This window comes from Elephantulus edwardii, unplaced genomic scaffold (assembly GCF_000299155.1).
Source record: "Elephantulus edwardii isolate Elephantulus edwardi_28Jun2011 unplaced genomic scaffold, EleEdw1.0 scaffold00068, whole genome shotgun sequence".
In the NCBI taxonomy this organism is placed as follows: domain Eukaryota; kingdom Metazoa; phylum Chordata; class Mammalia; order Macroscelidea; family Macroscelididae; genus Elephantulus; species Elephantulus edwardii.
In genome coordinates, this window is record NW_006399818.1 from 13,019,543 (window position 1) to 13,045,835 (window position 26,293).

The 26,293-nt window shown below is 41.7% G+C and overlaps 1 protein-coding gene across 1 annotated transcript in view; it reads right to left on the bottom strand.

The window, feature by feature from the left end:
* The window catches only part of PAH (phenylalanine hydroxylase), a 108,397-nt gene that overhangs the window by 62,820 nt on the left and 19,284 nt on the right, over positions 1-26,293 (bottom strand). Inside the window, exon 3 of the mRNA XM_006888546.1 lies at positions 15,914-16,097. Within this exon, the coding sequence (XP_006888608.1) occupies positions 15,914-16,097 (184 nt within the window). The remainder of the gene's footprint in view (positions 1-15,913; positions 16,098-26,293) is intronic.

Below are 26,293 nucleotides of genomic sequence, written 5' to 3' on the forward strand. Positions count from 1 at the left end.
TGCATAACGCAGATTGTTAATAGATCTTCCACCAATCCTGATGCCACAATTCTCATAGAGCCCAGCCTCTCGGATAAATAAACTATAAAATACTCCCTTGCTCTATTTGGACAACAGCCTCTTGATCAGGGATAGGTTTCACATGAGCAAAATGAGGTGTTCTGGGGTTCCCGTTTTTCTTAATGTTAGCCATAATGTCTTACAGTCAATTACCTTTACATAGTCAATAAAGCACAAATAGACATTCTTCTGGTATCCTCTACTCTCAGTCAGAATCCACCTGACAGCAGCAATGATATCCCTGGCGCCGCGACACCAAGATAGTGCTGAAGAACATCCAAAAATGGCTAGACCAGTACATACAAAGAGAACGGCTGGAAGTTCAAGTTCACTTTAGAAGAAGCCATTGTCTACAAAGATTCGAGCCAAGAAAATGATACAGGCTCTTCTACTCTGCATAAGATTGTTCTGAGTCAAAATCGATCTAATGACGCACAAAAGGAATGTGTGCAGGCACTTTATGTGTGCTCCTTTAATAATTGCAGCAGACTCATGAAGAGGGAGTTATTATGATCCCCATTATGAAACCCCTGAGGGACAAGAGGTTCAACCTCTTCATAGACCTCCTTGGTCTCAGCTGCCTTCATCTCATTGAGAAGACTCAGTATCTGGCACACTTAGCACAGAACAGGATTGACTTCTCACTTCACTACCTGAACTACTAACCAAGCTTATTTTCTTATTGACCAGGATGTGCCTTACACAACAACCCCACTAGAGACGAGGTCTGTTTCCTACCCAGGTTTGGAAGAGCATGAGAATACAGTCAACTGAGGTTCTTCTAACACATAATTTCTGCCTCTTCAGAACATTGCTTCGGAAGGTCTTCAACTGAGTATCTGACCCAGACAAGAAGCTCACCTTTCTACTCTGGATTAAATACTATTGATAAGTCCTCACTCCTAAGGTACCCCTTCATCATTCATCGATTGATTGATTGATTGATTGATTGATTGATTTGATCACCTGTTCTCTCTCCTGGAATCCTTCGTAATTCCAGCATGACAATCTCATCAAAAAAAGTACCAGCTGAACCCTTCTTTCTGTGACAACTTCTGACACAAGGAACGCTTGGCCTTGCAGAAGGATAACCCACTGGTTCTTTACTCTCTACCTTGAAGTTTCCACTTCTGAAGTACTTATAATCTGGTAAGGGACACAGTAAATAACAAGTACATTTTATAAGTGCAAGAATGCCAGGAAGCTCTAAAAGGAGCATAAAGCAGGCTAGGAAGATGAGCCGTGACTGGGATCCCATCTCATGTGATGTCCAACAGATGGTTTCAAGTCACAGGGTGAGGGCCCTAGTGTCTTGATACTGCTTCATCAAACTGCTCACCACAAAATATCCACAGTCAAGTGGGATCTGGGATACCTGCAGCAGGTCCTAGGAAAAGGCTGAAAGTCTATTTGTCTCTGGAGAGGCCAGTCTAGCAGTGGTGTGTGGACAATGGCACCAAGCACCGTGGGTTTGAGTCCTGTCTCTGGACTCTCTAGTTATGAGACTCAGGACCTGTCACTGAACCTCTTTAAGCTTGAGATCAATCTGAGGGTGTGTGTGGGTGTGTGTGTGTGTGAGAGAGAGAGAGAGAGAGGCTGAGAATCACACCTGAGCATAACAAATACTATTATCATCCAGGAAGAGGCTTTTTATACTATCCTTAACTCAAAATAGAAAAGAGTAACTATTACCAGAGAAAACATAGCATAAAATACGGAGTAGAAAGAAAACATATTTTCCTAGTCAGTCTAGGAAGGCTACCACTTTTTTTTTATCACTTTGAGTAAATGTTCCATTATGTCTGAGAACCTTATTTTACTTATGCATAAAATGAATGAAAACTATTCTTCCACTTTGTTGCATTAATTCAATGCTACAGCAAATGTGACACAGCTTAGCATCGTCTCTGGCTCACAGCAAGCACTCTACTAACAGTGACCATTAGAATAGAGCCAAAACTTTGGTTCTTCAACACAAGGTTGCCACAAACCTTCAAAACCTGTAATACTTGTGAAGCGCAATAAAACAAAAACAGGTAAAAATCACTATGCTGTTTTTCTGTACAAAAAAAGAACGGAGTCAAAACACTGGCTCTTGATTCAGCTTTAACATTAACTACTAATATTCATAAAGGGAGACGTTCTCTCCTTGGGCCTCAATATATCCTTGCATAAAGTGAGGCTAGTTGGACTCATTTATTGGAGGAAGACTGGCATATCCAGTTCTGAATCAAGATGGGGACAAAAAAAGCTTAAACCTGTAGAGTATAAAATTTCTTTGGGGTGAGAAGAAAGAGAAATTGAATTGTTTGGGTGAAATGCAGTCCCTGAGGGGTTCATACTCTGAGAACTAGACATCGCCCATGAGAGACAAACCTGTCCGAAGGATACATAAAACAACACTCATACTCAAGGGAGCCCTGGTGGCATAGTCTGTGCAGCCTTTTCTGACAACACGAAAGCTATGCTTCTCTGGGAGTTCAAGTCCACTAGCAGTTGTATGAGGAAAAAAAATGGACAATGTCCTCCCGTATACTTTACAACCTAAGAAACACCCCACAGGGTCATCAATAAGGGTTCCCACTTGATGGCAGGAGTACAATAGTACAACTTCACCAGTTCAAGAAGTACAGACAGTACAGTTCTTCAGCTTCCCAAGTGCATTTTACCCAAACAATTTCTCTGTCTCCTGTCACCAAAGAATCTTGATACTCTGCAGGTTGAAGCTTTTTTTGTCCCCATCTTGACTCAGAACTGCATATGCCAGCCATCCTCCAACAAACCACCAGGGGGCAGCAGAACCAGCAGAATTCCGCCTCTGAGCGACAATGTTGCCTATAAGCAATGTTCCTCCCAAACACACTCCTCTCCAGGGAGGAAGAACGCTAGCTGGGCCATTCAGCCTAGCCCAGGTTCAGATTTCTTGAGAAAGAAAAAACTGGAGAACTGAAGAGGGTTGCAAAGACCCAAAAGATCCACCTTTTTAGCACATCACAGAGGCTTTAAAAAGGAATTGTAATTACCGAATACTTTTTCCCAGTCAGTGGCTTCCCTTTTTACCCTACTGGAGAAGTTTTTGGATGTGCATAGGGATTTGAGTCTTAGAAGATCCCATTCATCTATGTTATCTTCTCCTGGTTGTAGCTTTTCCAGGATACTGGGAAGACTGTTTATGTTGTGGATTAGGACTTCTAGTGTTGTTCCTAGCTTTTCTGTAATGAAGTTTATAGTCCTGGGTTTTAGTCCTAGGTCCATGATCCACCTTGAGTTGGTTTTTGTGTATGGAGTGAGGTGTGGGTCTTGCTTGAGTCTTTTGCAGATATTTTTCCAATTTTGCCAACACCATTTGTTAAAAAGGCTGTCGTTTCCCCACTTCACTGATTTCATCTCCTTGTCAAAAATCAGTTGACCATAGATAGATGGGTTGATCTCTGGATTCTCAATTCGATTCCATTGATCTATGTGTCTGTCATTGTACCAGTACCATGCTATCTTTACCACTACAGCAGTGTAGTAGGATTTGAAATCAGGGAGTGAACTTGTTAGTCAAATTTGTGTCTTCTAGGTTGCAACACCCCCATGATACATCTTCAAGGATATGAACATGTACAGCCAAGCACAATCAATAAGAGTGCATCTGAATTCCAAAATCAATCTCCATAATAGTCTATGTGTTTCCTACTGCCAAAGGGGCCCTTTAGAGTAGTGAGAGAAGATCTTCACCCTGAAACCCACAGCGTCCCTTTTCAGCAGGAAGTAGCTAAGAGAATACGCCATCCCCTTTCCCTTATGACTCAGGGTGAAGTCTCTCTCAGGGAGGAGTGATAGGGAATGGCAAAGGACACACCGACAAAGGAGATTAATCAGAACTGACTTTGACAAGCACTGTGGCAATTGGACAATTAAAACAGACATTCGGATGGCGGGGAAGAAGAACAAACTGAGGAAGAGGGTAGAGAGAGTGGTGCAGCAATGAAGGAATGAAAACCCCAAATCCCTGTAAATGTTCATTAAAACTAATAAAATTTAATAAAAAAAAAGCTTTACCTAATCCTAAAGAACTGACCATTTCCTCTTTCAAGCTTCCACTGAACCCTCTGCATGCTTATTCATTTTCCTATATATGTATTTTTTTTGTACGTGTATTCATTTTTGCATCAGCCAAAATCAGAAGACTCAAAGACTTTCAGGGCTAGCAATGTATTTTAGTCATCTCTGTACTCTCAGAATCTAGCAGTACTCATTGCATGCTCAATAGATGTTCAATAAACGGCCAGAGTCAAAACCAAATAAACCAAAAGCTACCTCCTTAAAAAAAAAATAAAAAGGAATTGTAGTACTAACTCAAAGGCTGAGCTTCTCTGGAAATTCTAATGTACGAGAAACTTCAAGAGAGAAAGACTGGCAATCCTCCTTTGTGCAATTTACAGCCTCAGAAATCTAATAGATTGTCAGGTATGAGATGCAATCAGCTCAAAGGCAAAGAGAATATTTGAGTGAATATTTAAGCAAGCAAACAATCTCCCGTTTCTCTGCAGAGAACCTGTTACGTATGAACAGGGACTCTTTCTGGTAGTAGATATATATTTGGCCACTATGCCCTCATGGTTCCACAGTGCATGTTGTTGTTGTTGTTATGTGCCATCAAGTCGTTTGCGACTCATAGCGACCCTATGTACAACAGCCCTAAGCCCTGCTCTATCCTGTGCCAATCGCATTGTCTCTGACACTCTCATCCCGATTACCCCAGTCATTGAATCAGTCTACCTCATAGAGGGTCTTCCCCTCGTGTGCTGTCCCTCTACTCTACCCAGCATGATGTCCCTCTCCTAAGACCCATCTCTCCTTACAACATGTCAAAAGTATGTCAGATGAAGCCCTAGAATCTTTACCTCTAAGGAGTAGCCTGGTTTAACCCTCTCCAGGGTGAATCTGTTTGTTTTCTTGGCAGTCAATGATTAGGGAGAACAGAAGGAGAATTGACGCCTTTGAGCTGTGGTGGTGGTGGGATATTACACAGTGCATAGAATAGTAATAGTAATAATAATAAATTGTTAGTTGCCATTGAATCGTTTTCAACTCAGGAGGACTCCCTGCATGCAGAGGAGAGCTGCACCACAGGGTTTTCTGTCCTTGCAGAAGTGGAACACCAGGTTTCTCTTCCATGGCACCCCTGAATGAGTTCAAATAACCATGAATTGTGTCAGTCAGAGACTCCGATAACATATAAGAAGTTATGCTAGGTAATACAGTAATGTATGGTAACAATGGATCTTCAGATGGAATCAAATGGGAGAATCAGACTGCTAATACCTCAGGAAGACTGAAGAAGAATCAGTGACTTTGAATTGTGGTATTGTAATATGTCCTATGAGCTGCCAAACAAACAAGCAAATCTGTCTCGGAGGAAGATTTGTCTAAGGCGCAACTGGATGTTGCTTAGAGGTAAGGATGACGAAACTTCTTCTCACTTCAGGCGCCTTTGGGCATGTTGTCAGGACTCAGTCCTTGGGGAAAGGTATAGTACTGGAAAAGGGGGAGAAAAGGTCATCAAAAGAGAGGAAGACCTTCAATGAGATGGATCCACACAGTTATTCCCACAGTAACAGTGGCTCCGAGCACGCTGACATGAATGGGATGGCACGGGGCAGGGCAAGTCCAGATGTGTTGTTTATAGTCAAGCGATGGCACCTTAAAACGCCAGTAATAAACATCACGAGGGAGCTCTTATGGTCGAGCGGAAAGGAGCTCTGCTGTCAAACCAAAGGCAGGCATTTCCCATCTCCCAGCTGCTCTCCTAGAGAAAAATGGGAAATCTCCACCCCAGAAATTTACCTTTGTTTGAAAACCCACTTTCCAGGGTAAATGTGAAATCAGTTCTGACTCAACAGTAGCTATTTGGGGGCGGGGGGGTCGGATACAACAGAAGCCCTAGTGGCACAATGTTGAATACGAATGACTGCTAACCAAAGGACTGGCAGTTCCTATGCAGCAGGCTACTACACAAGAGAAAAACTGGCAGGTTACTCCTGTAAATATTTATAACTGCAGAAATCTGATTTAGTGTCCTATGGGTCAAAACCAAGGACAGTAGGCAAACCCTCCTGATCTCTGATATGTCTGAGACCATTGTTACAGTCACTGTGTCAAGACCTGTTTGTTCTTTTGTAACATATATAGCATATTCAGTACTCTTGTCCAACACTACAGTTCAAAGGCATCAATTCTTCTGTCATCATTCATTACCCAACTTACATTTGCATAGGAAGTAATTGAAAAGACTATGGCTTAGACCAGTTGTACCTTAGTCTTTAAACTGATACTGTTGCTCATTCGCACTTTTGGAGGGATACCTGACAGTGGATTTTGCCTTTGCAACACATCTTTTGATTTCTTGACTGTTGTTAACATAGGTGTTGGTTATGAATCCAAGTAATATGAAATAGTTTTCTCTTTTCATAAAAATTTCTTCTCCATCTATCAAGATGTTGCCTGTTGGTGCAGCAGGGAGGATTTTTTGTGTCCTTGATGTTGAGATATAGTAAGTGCTTTATGAGACATAGGAAGTTCTTATGTCCTGTTTTATAAGTGGTATACCATTTATTATTTCTGTTATAACAGAAAGTTGGATGGCCTGGGTAATAGGCCTGGTGTAAACTTCTTCCAGTAAGTAGCCAATCCAACACTATCTACCTTGGAATTCATTTCTCTGCACCGTCCCCAAGGACCGCATGAAGTTAAAGCATTGTCTCCAAGCATTTGAGAGAGTCTATAATCTGGATAATCTGGATGGAAGGGGAACCCAGGTCACAGCCAACAATGAAGAGATGGAGTTCTACTCTGAACCACCTAAGGTCCCCATGAGCTGTAGTCAACTTGATGGTAATCGGGTAAAAGTAACTTCAGCAAGGTCAGAAGTCTAAAGAGAATGTGAAGAAAGTTTGGAGGACAGACAGCCTTGGGCCATCCCCGTGTATCTCTAGCTAGTCACATTTTAGCACCTAACTCCTCCCTCTGCAAACCCACCTCCACATTGCCTTTCTCCTTCCCAGTGAAGGTCACAGGCCTTGCCCCTCACCCCACCCCTGGTCTCCCTCACAAAGCTGGGAATCTAGACTGACCCCTTTGACCCAGACCTCTATTCTGAAAAGTTAAATCAGATTAGCTCATTAATGACCTTTCCAAATACCTCCTCCTCGGTGGGCTGGCCTCTGCGAGTTCCTCCCCGGCCTGGCCTCCGGGGTGCTGAGCTCGGCAGTTAATGAATGACTTGGCCAGGCTGGAGCAACAGAGACCCTCTGTGAAGCCAGAGGGTCCCAGGGGGGCAGATCATTAATAAATATTGATTTGTCTCCAAAGGGAAGCAGCCGCTGGAAAGCTGGACCCGGACACCCACGTCGTGGTCCCATTAAGTTGGGGTCAGCTGCTCAACCAGGACGCCAAGCAGCGCCTGGCCAGGGATGTTCCTGGGAAGAAGCCCCCACAGGCCTGGCCAGCGCCAGCTTCCTGACCAGCAGGTCAGCAGCAAGCCTGTTACATTCCTAACAGTCCAAGGTGCAAGATGGGCCCCATCTAACCCCGTCCCCTCCCTCCACCAGGCTTTCCCCAGCCCCAGGGTTTAGCCAGCGAGGCACCCACCCAGGCCTGCTCCAGACTTCTGCCTCCAGACTGTCTCAGAAAGAGCCATAAATCCTCCATTTCCAAAGTCCAAAATAGAAGAGCATTTCATTCCTTCTCCCTGGCTCCCAAATGTCTCCTCAGAGTCGGTGGGCTCCTGCCCCACACTGAAGCAATTGTCCTGCTATCCCGATTGCCCCTCAAAGGGGAGAATGATCACTTGCAATAAGATGAAAACTACTGGAGATAAACCCTCTTTTAGACGTTTCTACTTTCCATGCTTGGAAAGGAATGCCCTTCAGGAAGGTCTTGGTGAGACTAGATGAGCCAAGAGCCAGCTGATGGTGGCAAGTTATTACCTTATTGGTCCTGGATAAGAGTTGCCAGGAGTGGTAGGTTTGAGACATCCTCTTATCACTGATGTGATGGGCAAAGTAAGTAACCTCTATGTTCACACGTTAAACTGAAAATCCTGGAGGGAGCTGAGTCACAGGGTCCTAGCACAGGAAATAAAAACTAAAAACATATTGACAAAAACCACTGTTTGAAATGAGGGAATGCATATGAGTGAAACATAAGTAAACAACTCCAGTCACTGGCCCAAAGTGAAATCATCTTCTCCTTACCTTTTCCTAGACGGTACGTAGCTCACATACACACACACACACACACACACACACACACACACACACACACATATTGGCAGTTGGCAGTTTGCCTGGTACATTCTAAAATACACATTGTGTCATGCACAAATTTTAGTGAGATCTGTCCCTTACAGTTAGAACTATGGTCAGTCTACATTGAATCAAACAGAAAAAGCTGAATGGCTCTTCCACATAATGTCTACTTCACTCCAAGAGATCTTCCCTGGTCTTGCTTTTCTAGGCATCACGACTCAGGTACATGGTGTCCCAGCCCTGAGGTGTGCCATATTCCCCTATCACCACTTATATCATATATCACTTACATGTTTCCCTATGTTGTTGTTGGGTGCTGTTAAATCGAGTATAGCGATCCTATGAACAACAGATCTGAACCCTGTCCTATCCTCTGCCGTCCTCACACTTCCTGACACACTAGATCTCATGGTGGCGGTCACTGTGTCAGTGCAGCTGGTCTTCCTCTCCTTCACCAACCCTCTGCCTTTCTGAGCACCATTTCCAAGGAATAGCCCCTTCTAACAATATGACCAAAGTATGAGAGGTAAAGCTTTATCATGTTTGCCTCCAAAGAGCGCTCTGGCTGCACTTTCTCTGAGACGTATTTGCTCTTTTGGCAGGCCATGGGGTGTTCAGCACTCATCCCCAACACCACAGCTCAAAGGCATGAAATGTTCTTCTGCCATCCTTATTCATTTTCCAGCTCCCGGATTGCACAAGTGACTGAAAGGACTGTGACCTGGATGAAGGGCACCTTGATCCTCAAATTCAATCTGTAAGTGGAGCATTTTATTTGAGAAGCTGGATTCTGTGAAGAAGAATGTAGCATCAAGATTGGAGGGAGACTCATCAATAACCTGCGTTATGCAGATGACACAACCTTGCTTGATGAAAGTTGAGAAAGACTTAAAGCACTTTTTGCAAAAGATCAAAGAATGCAGCCTTCAGTATGAATTTCATCTCAACGTCAAGAAAACAAAATTTCTTACCACTGGACTGAAAGGCAACATGAGAGATGGACCAAAGACTGAAACTATCAGCAACTTCATCTTATTTGGATCCATAATCAACAACCTTGGTAACAGCAGTCAGGAAATCAGGAGACGTATTTCTCTATGTCCAAGACTATAAAGTTATAGATTACAGAGCTCACTTCTCTCTGAGGCCTGAGACTAAGGACTTAGCACACTTCACCCATCAGACACCTTGGCATACATAGTATTCGTCATGGTTGCCCTACAAGCTCCAGGAAATGGCAGAGTGAGTCTTTGCTCCACTTCACAGATGAGGAAGAAGAGATTAACGAGGGCACCCCCGTCAGGAAGGGCTCAGATGGAATTAGAAACAGGTTGGAGTCACTTGTCTTGGTTGAATTTATCCTCTCAGCTAGGTGTCTGCTGTCTCAATGAAGCAGCCAGCTAACCCCTGGGGAAGTCACAACATCCACAGGTGTCCGGACTGTGGCCGCCACCCACATCCAGCACACGTCCTTCACATCCAGGTAAAAACTAGGAAAGGCAGTCAATCCTGTGTGCTTTTACAAACATGCAGATACCATGTCTATGTCTGCAGGAATGGAAGCATCTACAACCCTACCAATGTACCTCGAGCCTCAATAGCCCAAATAGGCACATATAGGCAAAGTAAAACACATCAGAGAAGGCATTAGAACTGGGAGGGGTGGGGCAAAGAAATGTTGGAAGCATGGAACAGATATACAGAGGAAGGAAAAAGAGGGAAATCCAGCTCAGGTGGTGAGGGTGGGGGCAGGACTCCCACCATCTAGCCGCACCCCCGCCCCAAGCCCTAAGCAGGCTCTCAAAATGTTCAAAATGTGGAAACCACAACTCCTTTGAAAACTCCTTCTTGCCTGAAAACAAAAAATCAAAATGACAATAACCACATGTGCGTACATACAATTTTGCTCACAGTTCCAGCAGTGTTGCAGGTTCCTCTGAGGAATCCTAATCTCCTCTGTTGATCTGAATCTTCAGCCCTCTCTCTCTCTCTCATGACAACTATCCGTGAGGGTAATGAAAGTAAAGCAGAAAAAGAGAAAACTCAAAAGGTCTGAAAGGGGGAAAGGGACATATACGAAGTATAAGAAGGAAGGAATCACTATATGACGTTGCTTTTGTCTTCTAAGCAATGATTTTCCCCCAAATCATGGTCAGTGGTTGATCCATATAAAAGAGGCTATGCAGGGGGGAGGGAGGGATTAGTCCTGGAGTTTGTATCATTTGTTGGGTGAGGGGTGAGGGAAATTGGAAGAATCTGTTCTCAAAAAGAATGTATTTGAATTTTGCAAATAAACTACTTTGTAAAAAACCAAACCAAAACACAGTATACATAAATAAGAGACAATTTAAATGAAAGATTGTATGCAAACTAATATATATATGCAAAAATGATTAAACAAAAAAAGAACAATGAAGATCATTCTGAAACTATTCAATGGCAGATCCTGAGTTCAAATCCAGGTCTGCCTTAATATAAGGCCTGGTATTAAGTCATTGAATATATTTTAAAAAAGTCCTTCTTAAAAAGAGGCAAATAAACTGCAAAGTGTTCCCAGACAAAAAAAAAAAAAAAAACAAACCAACCAACCAGTAGCTGTGGAATGGATTCAAATTCATCATAATTCCATGTGTTTCAGATATAGAACTCTGCTTCTCAGGATGTTTTCATTCTTTTTCTTTTCCTTCCTTTCTTTTCCTCCCTCCCTCCCCCTCTCTCTTTCTCTGTCTCTGTGTGTCCCTGCCCATCTCTCTCTTCATCTCTTTCTCTTTTCCACCCCCACTCTGGTGTTCCATTCCCCACAGACCATCCACTAGACTAGTAGCCATGCCATGCTTTGATTCTACAACAAAGCTCTCCTGTAACCGCCACAACGCAAATAAAATGCACTACGTGTTCATTTATTTCCTGAGAAACAACTGTAACCAGAAAAAATCACTCAAAAGGTGATGAACCTGTACTCCTATCTACCCAAGACCTGGGTCAGTCCGCTTCTCCTGGCTGCAATCTGTCTCCATGTAGGAATTTCCATCCCCTGCTAAGTGTAATGTCATGCAGAAGACTCAAAGGAAAAGGTAAAAGGATTAGTAGACTGATCGATGGAAGATATTAATGCTCTTTCATGTTGGGTTGAGGGAGGATTTGATGCCATCAGGAGAGATCTCAAGCAGGAGAATAGACCTCAAGTATTCAAAAGACCCTCTGGATTAAAATCCCATTAAACCCACATCGACTTCTCCAGGAGGCAGTTTAGAAGGCTGGGGTTTCTTTAACATGTCACTGTAATTAACCTTCCCTTAAGCTGTCCTGGGTGGGGAAGTTCGGTGATTAAGAAACTGAAAACTTTCATTTTCTATCACCCACATGGTCTTTCGAGCCGTTTAAAGGCAGAATGGCAAGTGGTTTAGCCTAATTGATTTGAGGGGCTCAGTTCTCTCTCTTCAGCCTGCTGTCAGACCTGCCCCAGAGATCTGAGCACCTCAATAAAAAGGGCATTTTGTCCAGAGAAAGAATCAAAGGGTCAGATCTACCACGATGCTTTTCTTCCTCTAATCGTCCTCCCACTGAGTTCCACGAAAGAGCAATCTTACAAAAGGATGGCTGTTTCCCTTATTTTTTTAAATCTGGTTTTAGACCCAGACTTCCATTTATAACAATAACAGCAGGAATGAAAAGGGCTCATGTCTCACCCCAAGTTGAAGGTCAGTCATCACACCTGTTACAACCTTTACAGGTGTTTAGTTGCATGTAGCTTAAGGTCTGAGTCCCTAGGTCTGAGTTCCTAGGTGATGACAGTGGTTCACACACCCAGCTACTAACTAAAGGTTAGAGGTTCAAGTCTACCTAGAGGTACCTAGGTGGTCCACTTCCCAAAAACTCAGTCAATGAAAAACCACACAACAAAAATAACTAAAGCTACTAACTTGTAAGTGTGAAGCATGTGGAAAAGGCAAATTATTTGCTGAAATAAGAACACTTTTTGGAAAAGTTCTACTCCGACATAAGTAGGGTGTCACAAATCGGAATCTTTTCAAGGGCAACTGGTAAATTGAGGTCAGAAGAAGGTTTCAAGTGGAGACAGTAATTACGAAATAGAGTGTCCTAAATAAACAAAGGTCCCAAAACACGTGCTGTTTTAAAGACACTGTCTCAGTTTTTCCCATCACTAGTTAAAATATCTTCCTTTCAGTCCCCAACATGAAGTTCCTACAATGTCATTCTGAGCAATGGGGTGAGAATTCTCTCCAGGTAATCAAGCCCATGTTACATTCACCCACTGATGGTCTCACAGCGCTTACTCAAGCCAAGCATGAAAACACGTCTGTTTTTGTTTGGGGTTGTTGTGTTCTCTCTCTCTCTCTCTCTCTCTCTCTCTGTGTGTGTGTGTGTGTGTGTGTGTGTGTTTCTTCTACACTTGGTAGGTTCTTGTAGTTAAGTGTTGGAATGGAGTAAAATTCCATTAACCCTTTCTCCACACTCACAGCACTTAGGACTTGACTGTGTCCACCTGGGGGTCGTACGTCCTCCTGCCAGACCGTGAGCTCCTGAACCAGCCAGTGAGTGGTAGTTCTCACTCTCTTTCTCTGGCTCCTGGCGCTGCGCCATTCAACTCCACAGAATCTACTCTGCATCAGCACACGTCCTGCCCTCAGTCCGCACAGTGAACACTTTATTTTTTTTTTTTTTTTACGATGGAAATTAGGAGTCTGCTGGGCTACATGACCTCTGAGGTAATTTTCCAAATTTCAGATTCTGTGAAAATGCAATTCTGTAGCTATTTCACGTGCCTGTGCTCATGTCAGAGTCCCTGGGTGGTGAAGACAACTTGTTCTCTGCCTCTAACCCAGAAGTTGACACTTCTAACCCACCCAGGGACGCTGTGGAAGAGAGGCCTGGCAATTGCTTCTGTAACGACTACAACCAAGAGAACCCAGGAGAGGCGTTCGAATCTGTGACCCCCAGGCGACTCGGAAATTACTTGGTAGCCATGTTTGGTTTTCGGGTGGGCATGCCATTATATTTACAATGACTGTATTGGGAAGACTAGAGAACAGTTGTTAAGCCTTTAAAGTGTTTCACTTTTGTTATTTCAATAATCCTGTAAGGCAGTAGTGTCTTTTACTCCTATTTTATACAGAGAAAGACTGAGAGGTCAGAAATGCACCCCAAATCACAGCAGGTGTGGACTGATAGAAGTCTGGGCTCCACATCTTCACTAAGAAAATCCTTCTGGAGCCCCCAGCGTGGGCTTCAAGCCCTTCAGTTTCTCTACAATTGCCCTCATCAGATCCCCAAGAAGCCGCCTGCTTGCCTGCCAGTCAATTACTTTGCTTTCCTACCCACCGCCCACAACCCCAGTTGCCCTAGGCTCCACCTGCTCCAATTTGAGACAGAGCTGGCCCCAGGGTCTGGTGGCCCTTTGTCCTGGAAGGCCTGCAGCTCCTGTTGGGAGCAGGTGGCCTGAAAAGCAGGAGAGGGCAGACATCAGGGAAGCAGGTCAGGGGGATGAAGGGGAAAGGGCTTAGCTGAGGAGGAATTTCCAGTGCCTGCCCCCAGTGGCCTGAACCCATCTGCAAGGCTTCAGCAAGGGCAGAGCCCTGGGGTGAGCTTTTTAGCCTCTGAAAAACCCCAGGAGGATGAGGGCAGGGCCAGAGGCATCTCCTAGGAAGTTCTGGAAGCTACTTCAGACAGGGTTTCAATGGCATGAGTTGGCAGGTGGGTCTTGTCTTGTTTACCAACATCTCTACCTATCAAAATGCTAGTTTCCAGTGGGGACCTGAAAAGGCAGGGTGATAGTGGGCATAAACCAATGGTGATTAATTTTATAAAACACAACATATATATGAATGACTGACTGAAACAAATGTGAGCGAAGGAATGTGTGAAACACAATGTACATGAATGAAACACAACCTATATGAATTCTGCATGCAAAACAACATAAAAATATACATTCTTTTTAAAAATATTATTTTTGGTTACAGAGTTTGATCTTAGTTTAGCCTAAGATCTTCAAAGCTTTAGCAGAAAATGTTTGCCTTTACAATTGGACAGTATAATTTTGTTATTTTGAGTTATTGAGGATAATAACATTTTATAAGATAAGCAGTGGTTCATCAGATAAACAATCATTTATCTGAACATGCTTGGGATCTTAAAAAGCAGCCACCCAGTGCCTCTGTTTCCTTTTCAGGGTCATTTAAATCATGACAACCACCACATGCCGTCATTGATTCAAGTGCTTGTAATGCACCAGGCACCGTTCTAAGCTCTGTTTGTTATGTACGATCTCATTTCCTCCTCATAAAGCCATGCTCTTTGAGGCCAGAGAGGTAAAACAGTCAAGGGCCTCAAAGCTCATAAGTAGCAGTTGTTGGCAGTGGTTGTTGTTTTTAGGTGCCATCAAGTCAAGTACGACTCATACTGACCCTATGAACAAAATGATATGAACCCTGTCCTATCCTGTGCCGCCCTCACACTTCCTGACAAAAGAGCCCATTGCAACAGTCACCGTGTCAATCCACCTGGATGAGGGTCTTCCTCTCCTTTGCCGACCTGCCACCTTTCCCAGCATCATTTCTTCTCCAAAGAATAGCACCTTCTAGTAACATGTCCAAAGGATGTGAGGGGAGGCAGAGGCAGGGCTAACGTCTGCCCAAACCCAAATCAATGCATATCACCACTTAATACTCCATGGCCTGTGACGTCCCAGGGAGTAGCAATGGCTAACATGGCAGTAAGTAGATAGAGGAACAAATTTTCAATCTTGATAAGGGATCTATTTACATACCCACTCAAAGATATTTTCTGAGCATCTTTGTACCAAGAACTGTGCTGTTCTCCCTGCTGCCAAGAACACTCATAATCTAGTGAAAGATAAAGACACAGAGAAATAATCTAAAAATCAAGGTGACTGGATAGAAGGACCAGGATTTATAATAGAAAAACAATAATTATTTGGTTACCTGGAAGAAAATCTAACCATTTATCTGAGTTCATTTGAGCTGGAATGAAGGTAACTAGAGAGTATGTCTTGTTAATGCATAAGCTACTGAGGGCATGATAATCCAGGGCTTTTAAAAAATATATATTAAGATTTTAGCAGCAGAAAGAATGCTGCTGCAATTAACATTAAAGAAACAGTATTATTGTCATGACAGGAGTCCAGAATGAGGGCTGAATAGTGGAGTGGACTTGCGGGGAGGGATTGTATTAACAATGAAAGAATTTTTCTTTTACTTTTCAAAGAGAAGATCGAACTGGGTGGAGGGGGGCAGCGAGAAAAGTGAACAATGAATGAATGGAAATCCAAAGTCTCTGCAAATTTTCATTAAAATTAATAAGAATAATTAAAAAAAAAGAAATCAAACCAAAAAAAGTTCACAGTCATCAAACTATTTTAAACTCACGGGCTTCTCTGGTTGTTCTGTTTTAATCAAGTGCCTCTAATATGCTGGGTGCTGGTCTAGGTACCTTCTCGACATCTTGTTCCCACATTATTTTCACACCTTATGAAAGGAATATAAAATAGTCTTACTGAATGCTTTTATTCTTACCTGTGTCTTTCTCTTTATCTCGGGAAAGCTCATGAACAGTAGCGCCAATGTCATGCCTCAAGATCTTGATGATGTTCGCCAGGGCAGGTATGCTGCGCTTGTCCAGGTAAGTGAAAAATTCATACTCATCTTTTTTCAAACGTGAAGGTCTGGATTCAATGTGGGTCAGATTTATATCATTCTCCTAGAAGGAAAAATTAGAAGAGTAAAAGAGGTATAAGAAAGGGCAAGGACACAGAACAAAACCAGAAAACAAACAAGCAAGACACAGAACAAAACCAGAAAACAAACAAGCAAAACTCATGTCAAAATAAAATGTAGAGTAGAATAGGATTTTTCATTTTTTTTAAAATTAGAAGCAAATCCTTAAACTGTGGTAGAGGAAAGTGGTCTACTTTCTTTTCATTTGCAAAACCAAGAGACAAAGGAGAAGAGATGAAGTAAATAGTTCAAGTATCCTTTCCCCAAATGAAATTCTATAGGAGCAACCATTAAATTACATAGAAACAACACTGCGATGCTTGATTCAGGTCCACAAAAATCAGACTTTTTCAGTATTATTCACAACAGCAAAAAAGCAGAAATAACCCAAATGTCCATCAACAACAAAACGGATTGAGAAATTGTGGTACATTCATGTAATGGAATACTATGCAGCACTCAGGAGCAAATCAAGATGGATAGTGAAGAGATTGAGATTGTTAATAGCTTTAGTTTGCTTGGCTCCACAGTCAACACTCTTGGCACCAGCAGTCAGGAAATTAAAAGATGTATTGCGATGGGAAAGTCTGGTGTTAGGGACCTCTCCAAAGTACTGAAGAGCAGTGGTGTCACTCTAGAGACTAAGGTGCACCTGATACAGGCCATCATCTTTGTAATCACTTACTATGCATCAGAGAGTTGGACAATGACTAGGGAGGATAGAAGGAGAATTGAGTGGTGTTGGAGAAGAGTGTTGAATATACCATGGACTACTAAGAAAATGAACAGGTTCATCCTGGAGATGGTTAAACCAGGCTGCTCCTTGGAGGCAAGGATTTTGAAGTTTCATCTGACATACTTTGGACATGTTACAAGGAGGGATCAGTCCTTGGAGAGGGACATCATGCTTGGGAGGGTGGAAGGACAGCGCAAGTGAGGAAGACCCTCTATGAGTTGGATTGATTCAGTGACTGGGGTATTGGGAGTAGGTGTGTTGGATACAGTGAGATTGGCACAGGATAGGGCGGGCTTTAGGGCTGTTGTATATAAGGCCGCTATGCGTCCTAGGTGACTGGACAGCACATAACAACAACAACAACAACAACCACAACAATATCAGAGAGTCTAGAGAGCATGCAGGTCTTTCATTCATAGGTCACTATGAATCATGAATCATCTATTATGTGACGGTATTTATCAACAACAACAACAACAACAGAGAGTACTATGCTGAGTGAACTAACTCAGTCTCATAAGGATAAATACTACAAAAGACCATTATTTTAAAAATAGAAGGACTACTAGTAAGAGTGGTCCCATGGGGAAAAGGGGAAGGAGGAGGGAATCTGAGGGTAGGAAGGGGGAAATATGGAGGTAGCAGAGTTTGATGGGCAGAACAAGGAGGTGAAGGAAATAGTAAACATCCAGTGGGTACCTGAAAAGGGGGGATACTGACGGGCATGGATCAACTGTGATTCATTTCATAAAACACAATATAAGAATGGTAATATGAAACAGAATGTAAATGGAAGAATGAATGAAACACAATGTATACAAACAAAACACAATGTATACGACTTTTGTATGTAAACCAATATTAAATATTTTTTTAAAAATGGGTTTATTGGACTTAAGTCTAAGTTTGTAACTATATTGCCTGTTAGACAATGACTAATTTAATATTTGTGACCCTGAATTGCCTCTCCACAGTTTTGGGGTCTCAATGGTACCTGTTTCATAAGCATACATATTGCCAGCCACACAGGAAGTGTTCAGTGAAGATTATATTGTGTAATTACCATTCATATGTTAAACAATTACTTTTCCTTGTTGGTCATCAAATGTTCATGCAATACCTACTACACATCTCGGATGTGTCAGTGAATAAAACAGGAAAAGGTGTTTTCCTTCACAAAGCTTGCACTCAAGTGGGAGGTTAGAAACAACAAATATGATTATATATATCATCTACCGTCAAGTTGGAAACGACCCATAGTTGACTCCAGTGAGTTTTCAGAGGCAGTTAATCACATAGGAAGAGACTGCCAGCCCTTCTCTTGTGGATCAACTGGTGGATTTGACCTGTGTATTTTCAGGAGTGCAGCACAGCTTCTTGCCACTAGACCACCACACATATTATTTTAAATTAATTCTCTTGTTGTCTATAGGGAGATGTGCTTCAACTCCAAAGATAGCACCTCTCTGGTACCAATACCTCTTCATGAGAAAGAAGAACAATTTCTTCCCATGTGATTTACAACCTCTGAAACCTGCTGGAGGGTCAGCTATGCATCAGTTCTAATTCTATGGCAAGGGACTGAGTTAAGATAGTATCATTTTAAGGAGTTGTTAGGAAACAACACAATGCATATGAATTTTGAATACAAACCAATATAAAAGTTTTAAAAAGAAAAATCCTGCAGTCACCGTGTCAATCCACCTGGTTCAGAGTCTTCTTCTCCTTCCATCTTTCTAAACATGATGTCCTTCTCCAAGGTAATAGCCTTTCCTGGCAACATGCTCCAAGTATGTAATATGAAGTTCCATAATCCTTGCCTCCAAGAAACACTCTGGCTGCACCTTCTCTGAGACATAGCTGTTTGCTCTTTTGACAGTCTATGAGATACCCAGTATTTTTCTCCAATATCACAGCTCAAAGGCATAAATTCTTCCTCTGACATCCTTATTCCTTGTCCAGCTCTCAGATGCATAGGAAGGGACTGAAAAGATCATGGCCTGAGTCAGTTGCACCTTGGTCCTGAAACTGAAACCTTTACTCCTTAATAATGAAGAGTATTATGAAAATGATAATAGGAGGTAGTGAAAGTGGCTAAATTCTGGATAACTTAGATGTGTCTCAAAATGACTAACATTGTAAAAGCAGTGCTAGCCTCGGCATCATATAGACTAAAATTGAAATGATAGACTATTAGTATAGTCCCTGTGCAAGACTGCAATGCAAATTCATGAAGTATTCTTTTCAGACAGTGTGGGTATTATAATCCCAGGGGAGAATGTGCAATAATAATTGATTAATTGAAAAACCAATCTGCCTTGTAATTTTCATGCAAATCATTATATAAAAGGGGAGGTATTATAAAAGGACATGAGAAAATATGTGAATAAGAAAAATGTAAAAATTCCTATTATATTCAAACTACCCTCAAATGTCCTTCAATTCACTATGTGGCTGAGTGAGGAGTCTTAGAACTTCAAGGGGAAGACCAGAGAGCCTCTATCTTTCCATGAAGTGTGTCTTCTTTAACTGAAAACTTATGCATTATAATAGGTACTAACAGGTCAACATGAACTCAGCTACTAACTGAAATGTTGTAGGTTCAAGTCTACCAAAAGATACACAAGAAGAAATACCTGGCTATCTACTTATAAAAAATAAGCCATTGAAAATCTATCCATCACAGCTGTACTCCCACACTCTGACTTGTGGTTTTTTTCATGAGCTGGAGTCAGTTCATTGGCAACTGGTTGTTGTTAGGTGCCAACAAGTTGACATTGACTCATATTGACATTATGGAGAACAGATCAATAACATGCCTGATTCTGTGCCACTCTCACAATAATGACCGGAGTATAAAATAAGATATAGGCAGCTTTCTGATGGATGGAGAGGAGATTGAAATTGTCAACAGCTTCATCTAGCTTGGATCCACAATTAACACCCTTGGTACCAGAAGTCAGCAAATAATCAGACACACTGCACTGGGAAAATCATCAGTTCATCAGTTTAAAACTTCTCCAAATTATTGAGGAGTAATGATGTCAGTCTGAGGACTAAGGTGCATCCGATTTAGGCCATAGTCTTTCCAATTACTTGTTATGCATCTGAGAGCTGGACAAATGAATAAGGATGACAGAAGAAGAATCGATGCTTTGAACTGTGATGTTGGAGAAGATTATTGAACATCCCAAAGATGGCCAAGAAAACAAACAGATAGTTTTGGAGAGGGTGCAGATGAAGTGCTCTTTGAAAGTAAAAATGATGAGGTTTTGCCTCACATACTTTGGGCATGTTGCTAGGAGAGGCTATTTGTTGGAGAAGGACATTATTCTGGGAAGGGTGGAGGGTTGGCAAAGGAGAGGAAGACCCTCCACTAGGTAGATGGACATGGTGACTGCTGAAATGGGCTCTTGTGTGTCAGGAAGTATGAGGATGGCGCAGGATAGAACAGGGTTGGGATCTTTTATTCATAGGGTCACTATGAGTTGTACTAGACGTGATGGCACCTCACAACAGCAACAATATTCTAGCATTAGCCATCCCTCACCATTAGATGATTTTCATTGGCTCCCTTCTGCTGCATTGTGTTGACACATTCATGGCACATTTACTTTAATTGTACAGTTAATTAACTTTTTTGTTTAGTAATAATTATTTGAGAAGTTCTGTGATGTATAATTATGTATATTTACTCAATGTGTAGGCTGAGCAAAAAAATATGAGAAGCTGTGCATATGAAGAATGGGCAACAAAATTAGAGACAAATTCAATCTGTGATATGCAAATGACAGAACCATGCTTAATGAAAGTGAAGTGAACTTGAAGCACTTATTTGTGATCAAAAACTACAGCCCTCAGCATAGAATACATCACAATATAAAGAAAACAAAATCCTCTCAACTGGATCATTAGGAAACATCATTATAAATGTGAAAAAAATACTACATTTAATATTTTCAAACTTTTCCCTTTTACTTGAATCCATAACCAATGCCAAGAGAAGCAGTAGTCAAGCTATGAAATGATGTATGTTGTTGTTGTTAGATGCTGTTGAGTATGCTTCAGCAACCCTATGATCCCAGTCCCAGTCTATACCATCCTCACAATCTCTTGCACATTTGAGTCCATTACTGTAGTTATCAGTCAATCCACCTGGTTGAGAGTCTTCAGCTCAGCTTACAATGCTTTCAATCCAACTAAAATTGCCATCAACTGATGTATGTTGTGTGTCATTAAGTCAACTATGACTTATAGTGACCCTATGAACAATGGCTCTGAACCCTGCACTATCCTAAGCCAACCTAAACATCTCTGACACATCTAACCTCATTGCCACAGTCACTGTGTCAGTCCATCTCATCCAGGGTCATCGTCTTCTGTGCTGACCTTCTATTGTTCAAGTGATGTATAATAATGGACATATCTTCTGCTGCTGCAAAAAAACTCTTGAAAGTGTTAAAAAAACAGAGATCTCATTTGGAAGACTAAGGCTCACTTGACTTAAACCATGCTTTTTTCAATTGTTTCCTATTTATGCAAAAGCTGGACATGAATGAAGAAAACCAAAGAAGAAATGCCTTTGCATCATGCTGTTGGTGGAAAATCCTGAAAATACCGTGGCATCCCAGAAGAACGAACAAATTTGGCTTGCAAGAAGTAAAGCTAAAATGGTCCTTAGAAATGGGGATGGAGAGACTTCTCTTTCTTGTCTTGGGACGTATTATTAGGAGGGATCCGTTCTTGGAGAAGAAGAACATCATGCTTGATAAAGCAGAGAGTCAGACAAAAGGAGCATGACCCTCAGTGGAGCAGATTGACTCCGTAGCTGCGACCATGAACTCAGACATAACAATACTCATGGGGGATGGGGGGCAGGAGTAGGCAGTGTGTTGTTCTGCTATAGGCAGTGTTACTATCAATCAGAACTGACTTGACGGCACCTGACAACAAGCTCTCCACATTAAACCCTCTGAGTATAGCAAATCAGTATAGCTGGGTATAGCTGATCAGTCAATTCTAAGTCTCAGAAACCCGACAGAACAGAGCAGAACTGACCCACAAGGTTTCCAAGGTTGTCACCCGTCCAGAATCAGACTTGTCACATCTTTCTCCTGGGGAGTAGCTGGTGGGCTCGAGAGCAACCTTTTCGTTAGCAGCTAAGTGTTTAACCATTGCTCCACTGTTGTTAGGTGCCACCGAGTCAATCCAACTCAGAGCCCCCCTGCATCTACTCTGAGCTCCTTAGATCCAGAACAACAGTTCTGAGCCTTGCTTTATCCCGCACCACCCTCGTGATCTCTGCCATGCGCAAGCCCAGCATGGTAGTCACTGTGTCACCCCCTCCCATTGAGGGTCTTCCTCTTCTTTGCTCTCTTTTGCTGATTATCTTCCCCAGCATGTTGTGTTTTTGCAAAGTGCTGACTCCTCCTGAAAATATGTCCATAGTAAGTGAGACAGAAAATAGTACTGAGCATACCGTGGACTGCCAAAAGAACAAATCAATCTGAAAGAAATGCAATCAAGGTGTTTCTTGGAAGCAAGGACGGACACCAACTGGGGCTTTTTAAGTAACCTAAAACAGGATCCATTTGTGCTGTTTCTTTCCTCTTGCCCCCAAGTTCACAGGATGAAGCCACTATCTCTGGACTCAGCTGCAAAGGACAAACTCCTGCCAGCTGTTGCCAGGCAACCTGGCCGTAAGGCCCTGCCTGGGCAGAGAGCATATTGGGAGGGAAGGTCAGAGAGATAGCAGTTGTTCTGAAGCTTTGTCTCTGGCAAACAGAGGTTATTACCTTAACAAAGCAAAGAGCAGTGTCATCCTTCTTGGCTCAGGAACAAAGAAATGTGCAAGCTTCACCCACTATTTACCTCAACTGAAACATCAAAAGATGATGTAACCAATCCTGCCTTTTGTAGAGCAAGGAACACTGAGGACATACACACCTCTTAAGCACTTATTTGTCTAAGTGTTTGGAAAGGCGGTGGGTGGGTAGTGGGCAGGTGGCGGAAATGCTGGAAGGCAGACTATAGGCCATTGGTATCCACCGCCCACCCTCCACCCCTCAAAATAGGAGGACAGAAGCTTTTCACTTTGGAATTCAACATAAAACAGCTAACAGCCCAAAATCCAGCTTTCCTAATTCTAGAAATACAACTGAAATCCCCGTGTGGTGGTGAATGGTTAACACAACTCAGCAGCTATTCAAAAGGCTGGAAGATTGAATGTTTGAATTGACGCTGAGGTATCTCAGAGGATAGACACCGCTCAAAAAAAATTAAAATTAGCCGCTGAAAATCTCATAGACCACAATTTTACCCAGAAACGCATGGTCACTTAGAACTGAAATTAACTTATTAGAAATGGTTATTGGGTTTGAACTCTGAACTACAAGGAATATTCATAAAACAGTTCATTAGAATGTGCACACTACTTATATGACTAAAATTAGGGAGTGCCTGGGTGGACTGTGGCATATTGCCTAGCGGAAGATTATACAGCGTGAAAAAAGGAACAAAATGCATAGGATAGAGTGTCAGTGCTCTCTCCATGTTTTGTAGACAGGACTGTCTCTTGACACAGGCCTGTTATTGTTGTTGTTAGATGCAAGCACATCTAGTAACTCATAGCAACCCTAACAACAACAGATCTGAACCCTGTCCTGTGCCATCCTTGTCATCTCTGAAACACTTGAACCCATTGCTGCAGTCACTGTGTCATTCCACCTCATTGGGGTCTTCCTCTCTTTCACTGACCCTCCACCTTTCCGAGCATAAGCTCCCTCTTCACAGACTCTTCTACTAACATGCCCAAAATATGCACAAAAAAAGCTTTGTTATTTTGTCTCCAAGGAGCATTCGGATGCACTTTCTCCAAGACATATCTATTTGGTCTTTTGGCAGTCCATAGGATATTTAGTACACTTCTCCAACACCACCACTCAAAGACATCAATTTTTCTTCTGTCATCCTTATTCATTGTTCTACTATTAAGTGGATAGCAAGTGATGGAAAAGACCGTGGCCCGAATCTGGTCCACCTGCATCTTCAAACTGACTTCACTGCTCCTCAGTAATGTGGAGAGGTTCCTGACAGTGGACTTGCCCAAGGCGCTATGACTCCTGACCTCTTGACTGCTGGTACCAAAGGTGTTGAATGTGGATCCAAGTAAGATGAAATTGTTGACAACTCCAGTCTTTTCTCTCTCTACGATGATGTTGCCTGTTGGTCCAGTGGCGAGAATTTTTGTCTTCTTGATGTTAGGATGTAATCCATATTGAAGACTGGATTCTTTGACTTTTAGCAGCAAAGTGCTTCTAGTCCTCCTCACTTTCAGCAAGCAAGGTCATCTGCATAATTCAGGTTGTTGATGAGTTTTTCTCCAATCCTGATGCCACACTCTTACTTAGTGCAGATTCTCAAACAGTTGCTCAGAATGACAATGTATGGAGAAAGGATTCAATTCTGACACACATTTTTCCTTTTTAAAAATTCATTTTAATGAAAATTTATAGAGACTTAGGGCTTCCAATCATTCATTGTTGCACTTTTCTCCCTGCCCACTCCCTCTCCCCCAATTTACTCTTCCCCTTGAAAAGCAAAAGAAGAACTCTTCCATTGTTCTTGTTCTGTTCAGACACAGTCTAGGTATAGTTTTCATAGGAGCATAATTAAGTATTCTGGGGTTCCAATTCTTTTCAATTATCCATAATTTGTAGTTAATCTGCTCCACATAATCAAATGTTTTTGTATAGTCTGTAAGACACAAATAGACATCATTCTGGTATTCTCTGCTTTCAACCAGGATCCATCTGACATCAGCAATTATATCCTTGGTTCCACCATCTCTTCTATACTCAACCTGAACTGGAGGTTTTCTGTCAATATACTGTTTCAACCAGTTTTGGATAATCTTCAGTAATATTTTACTTGCATATGATATTAATGAATTCTTCAATAACTTCCACACTTGCATTGAATCCTCTTTCTTGGAAATGGGAATGAATACAGGTCTCTTCCAGCCATTCAGGCAGTCAACTGTCCTCCAAATTTCCTGGTGTAAACCAGTGAGCATGTCCAGGGCCACATCTGTTGGCTGAAAAATGTTAATTGGTATCCAATTCCTGGGGCTTTACTTATTTTTTATCAATGCCTTCAGTAGAGCTTGAATTTTTTCCTTTATTATCATTGCCTTTTTCAATATGCTACTTTCTAAAATTTTTCAATGTCAACCAAGTCTTTTGGATACAATGACTCTGTGTATTTCCTCCATTTTCTTTTGATGCATCCTGAATCATTCAAAATTTTGTCCATACATTCAGTATATTGCAACTTGAGGCTTGAATTTGGTTTTCAGTTCTATCAAATTGAATGCTGTGTTGAAATACCGAGCTAGTTCTTCCCTTTCCATTTTCCAATTCTAGCTCTTTGCACATTTTAATACAATTGTTTGCTTTGTCTTTGGGGACTGCCCTTTGTCATTTTCTTTTCATCTCTTTTGCTTCTGTGTTTCTCCCGTTTGTTTTTGCATCTCAGTGTGCCAACAGTTTTCCAAGTCTCTTCTGTCACTCATTTTATAGTCTTTTCTTCTTCATTTGTTTTTGTAACAACCTTTTGCTTCCTTCATGAGTGACATCTTTGATGTCATATCATAACTTACCTGATACTCAATCATTAATGTTCAATGCTTCAAACCTATTGTGGAGATGATTTTAAAATTTAGGTCAGATAGACTCAAGGTCGTATTTTGGTTCTTGTAGACTTTTTTTTATTCTTTTTTCAGCTTCTATTTGAACTTGACTATGATGATTTGTTCCACAGTCAACACCTCACCTGGTTTGACTGCTGATACTATACTTCCCCAGTGATTCTTTGCACAATGTGGTCAATCTGATTTCTATGTAGTGCATGAGGTGAGGTTGAAGTATAAAGTCACCGTGTGTGTTACAAAGGTATTTGTAATTAGTAAATCATTGAGTATGCAATATTCAAACATTATATGGCCAGCCTTATTTCTGTCAGCAAGACTGTATTTTCTGTCTACCTTTCTTTCTTCATTGTTTCTTTTGCATTCTAGTCACTAATGCATTTTGATTGTATGTTTTATTGATTTTAGACTACAAAGGTTAGTAAAAATCCTCAGTCTCCTCCTCTTTTCTTTAGTTGCTGGTGCATATATTTGACTAATATTTATAATAACAGGTCTTCTTTATACGATATTATCATATCCATTACGGAGAGATCTTAAAATTGTGTTTTTCACAATGAATGCAACACTATTCTTCCTCAGTTTTTCATTTCCAGTATAGTTAGCACAGTTGATTTTTTTTTTTAAAAATCTAACAAAAATTTGTTCCCATTCCAAAGAAAGGTGACCCAACTGAGTGTGGAAACTACAGAACAGTGTCATTGATTTCACATGCAAGCAAGATTCTGCTGAAGAT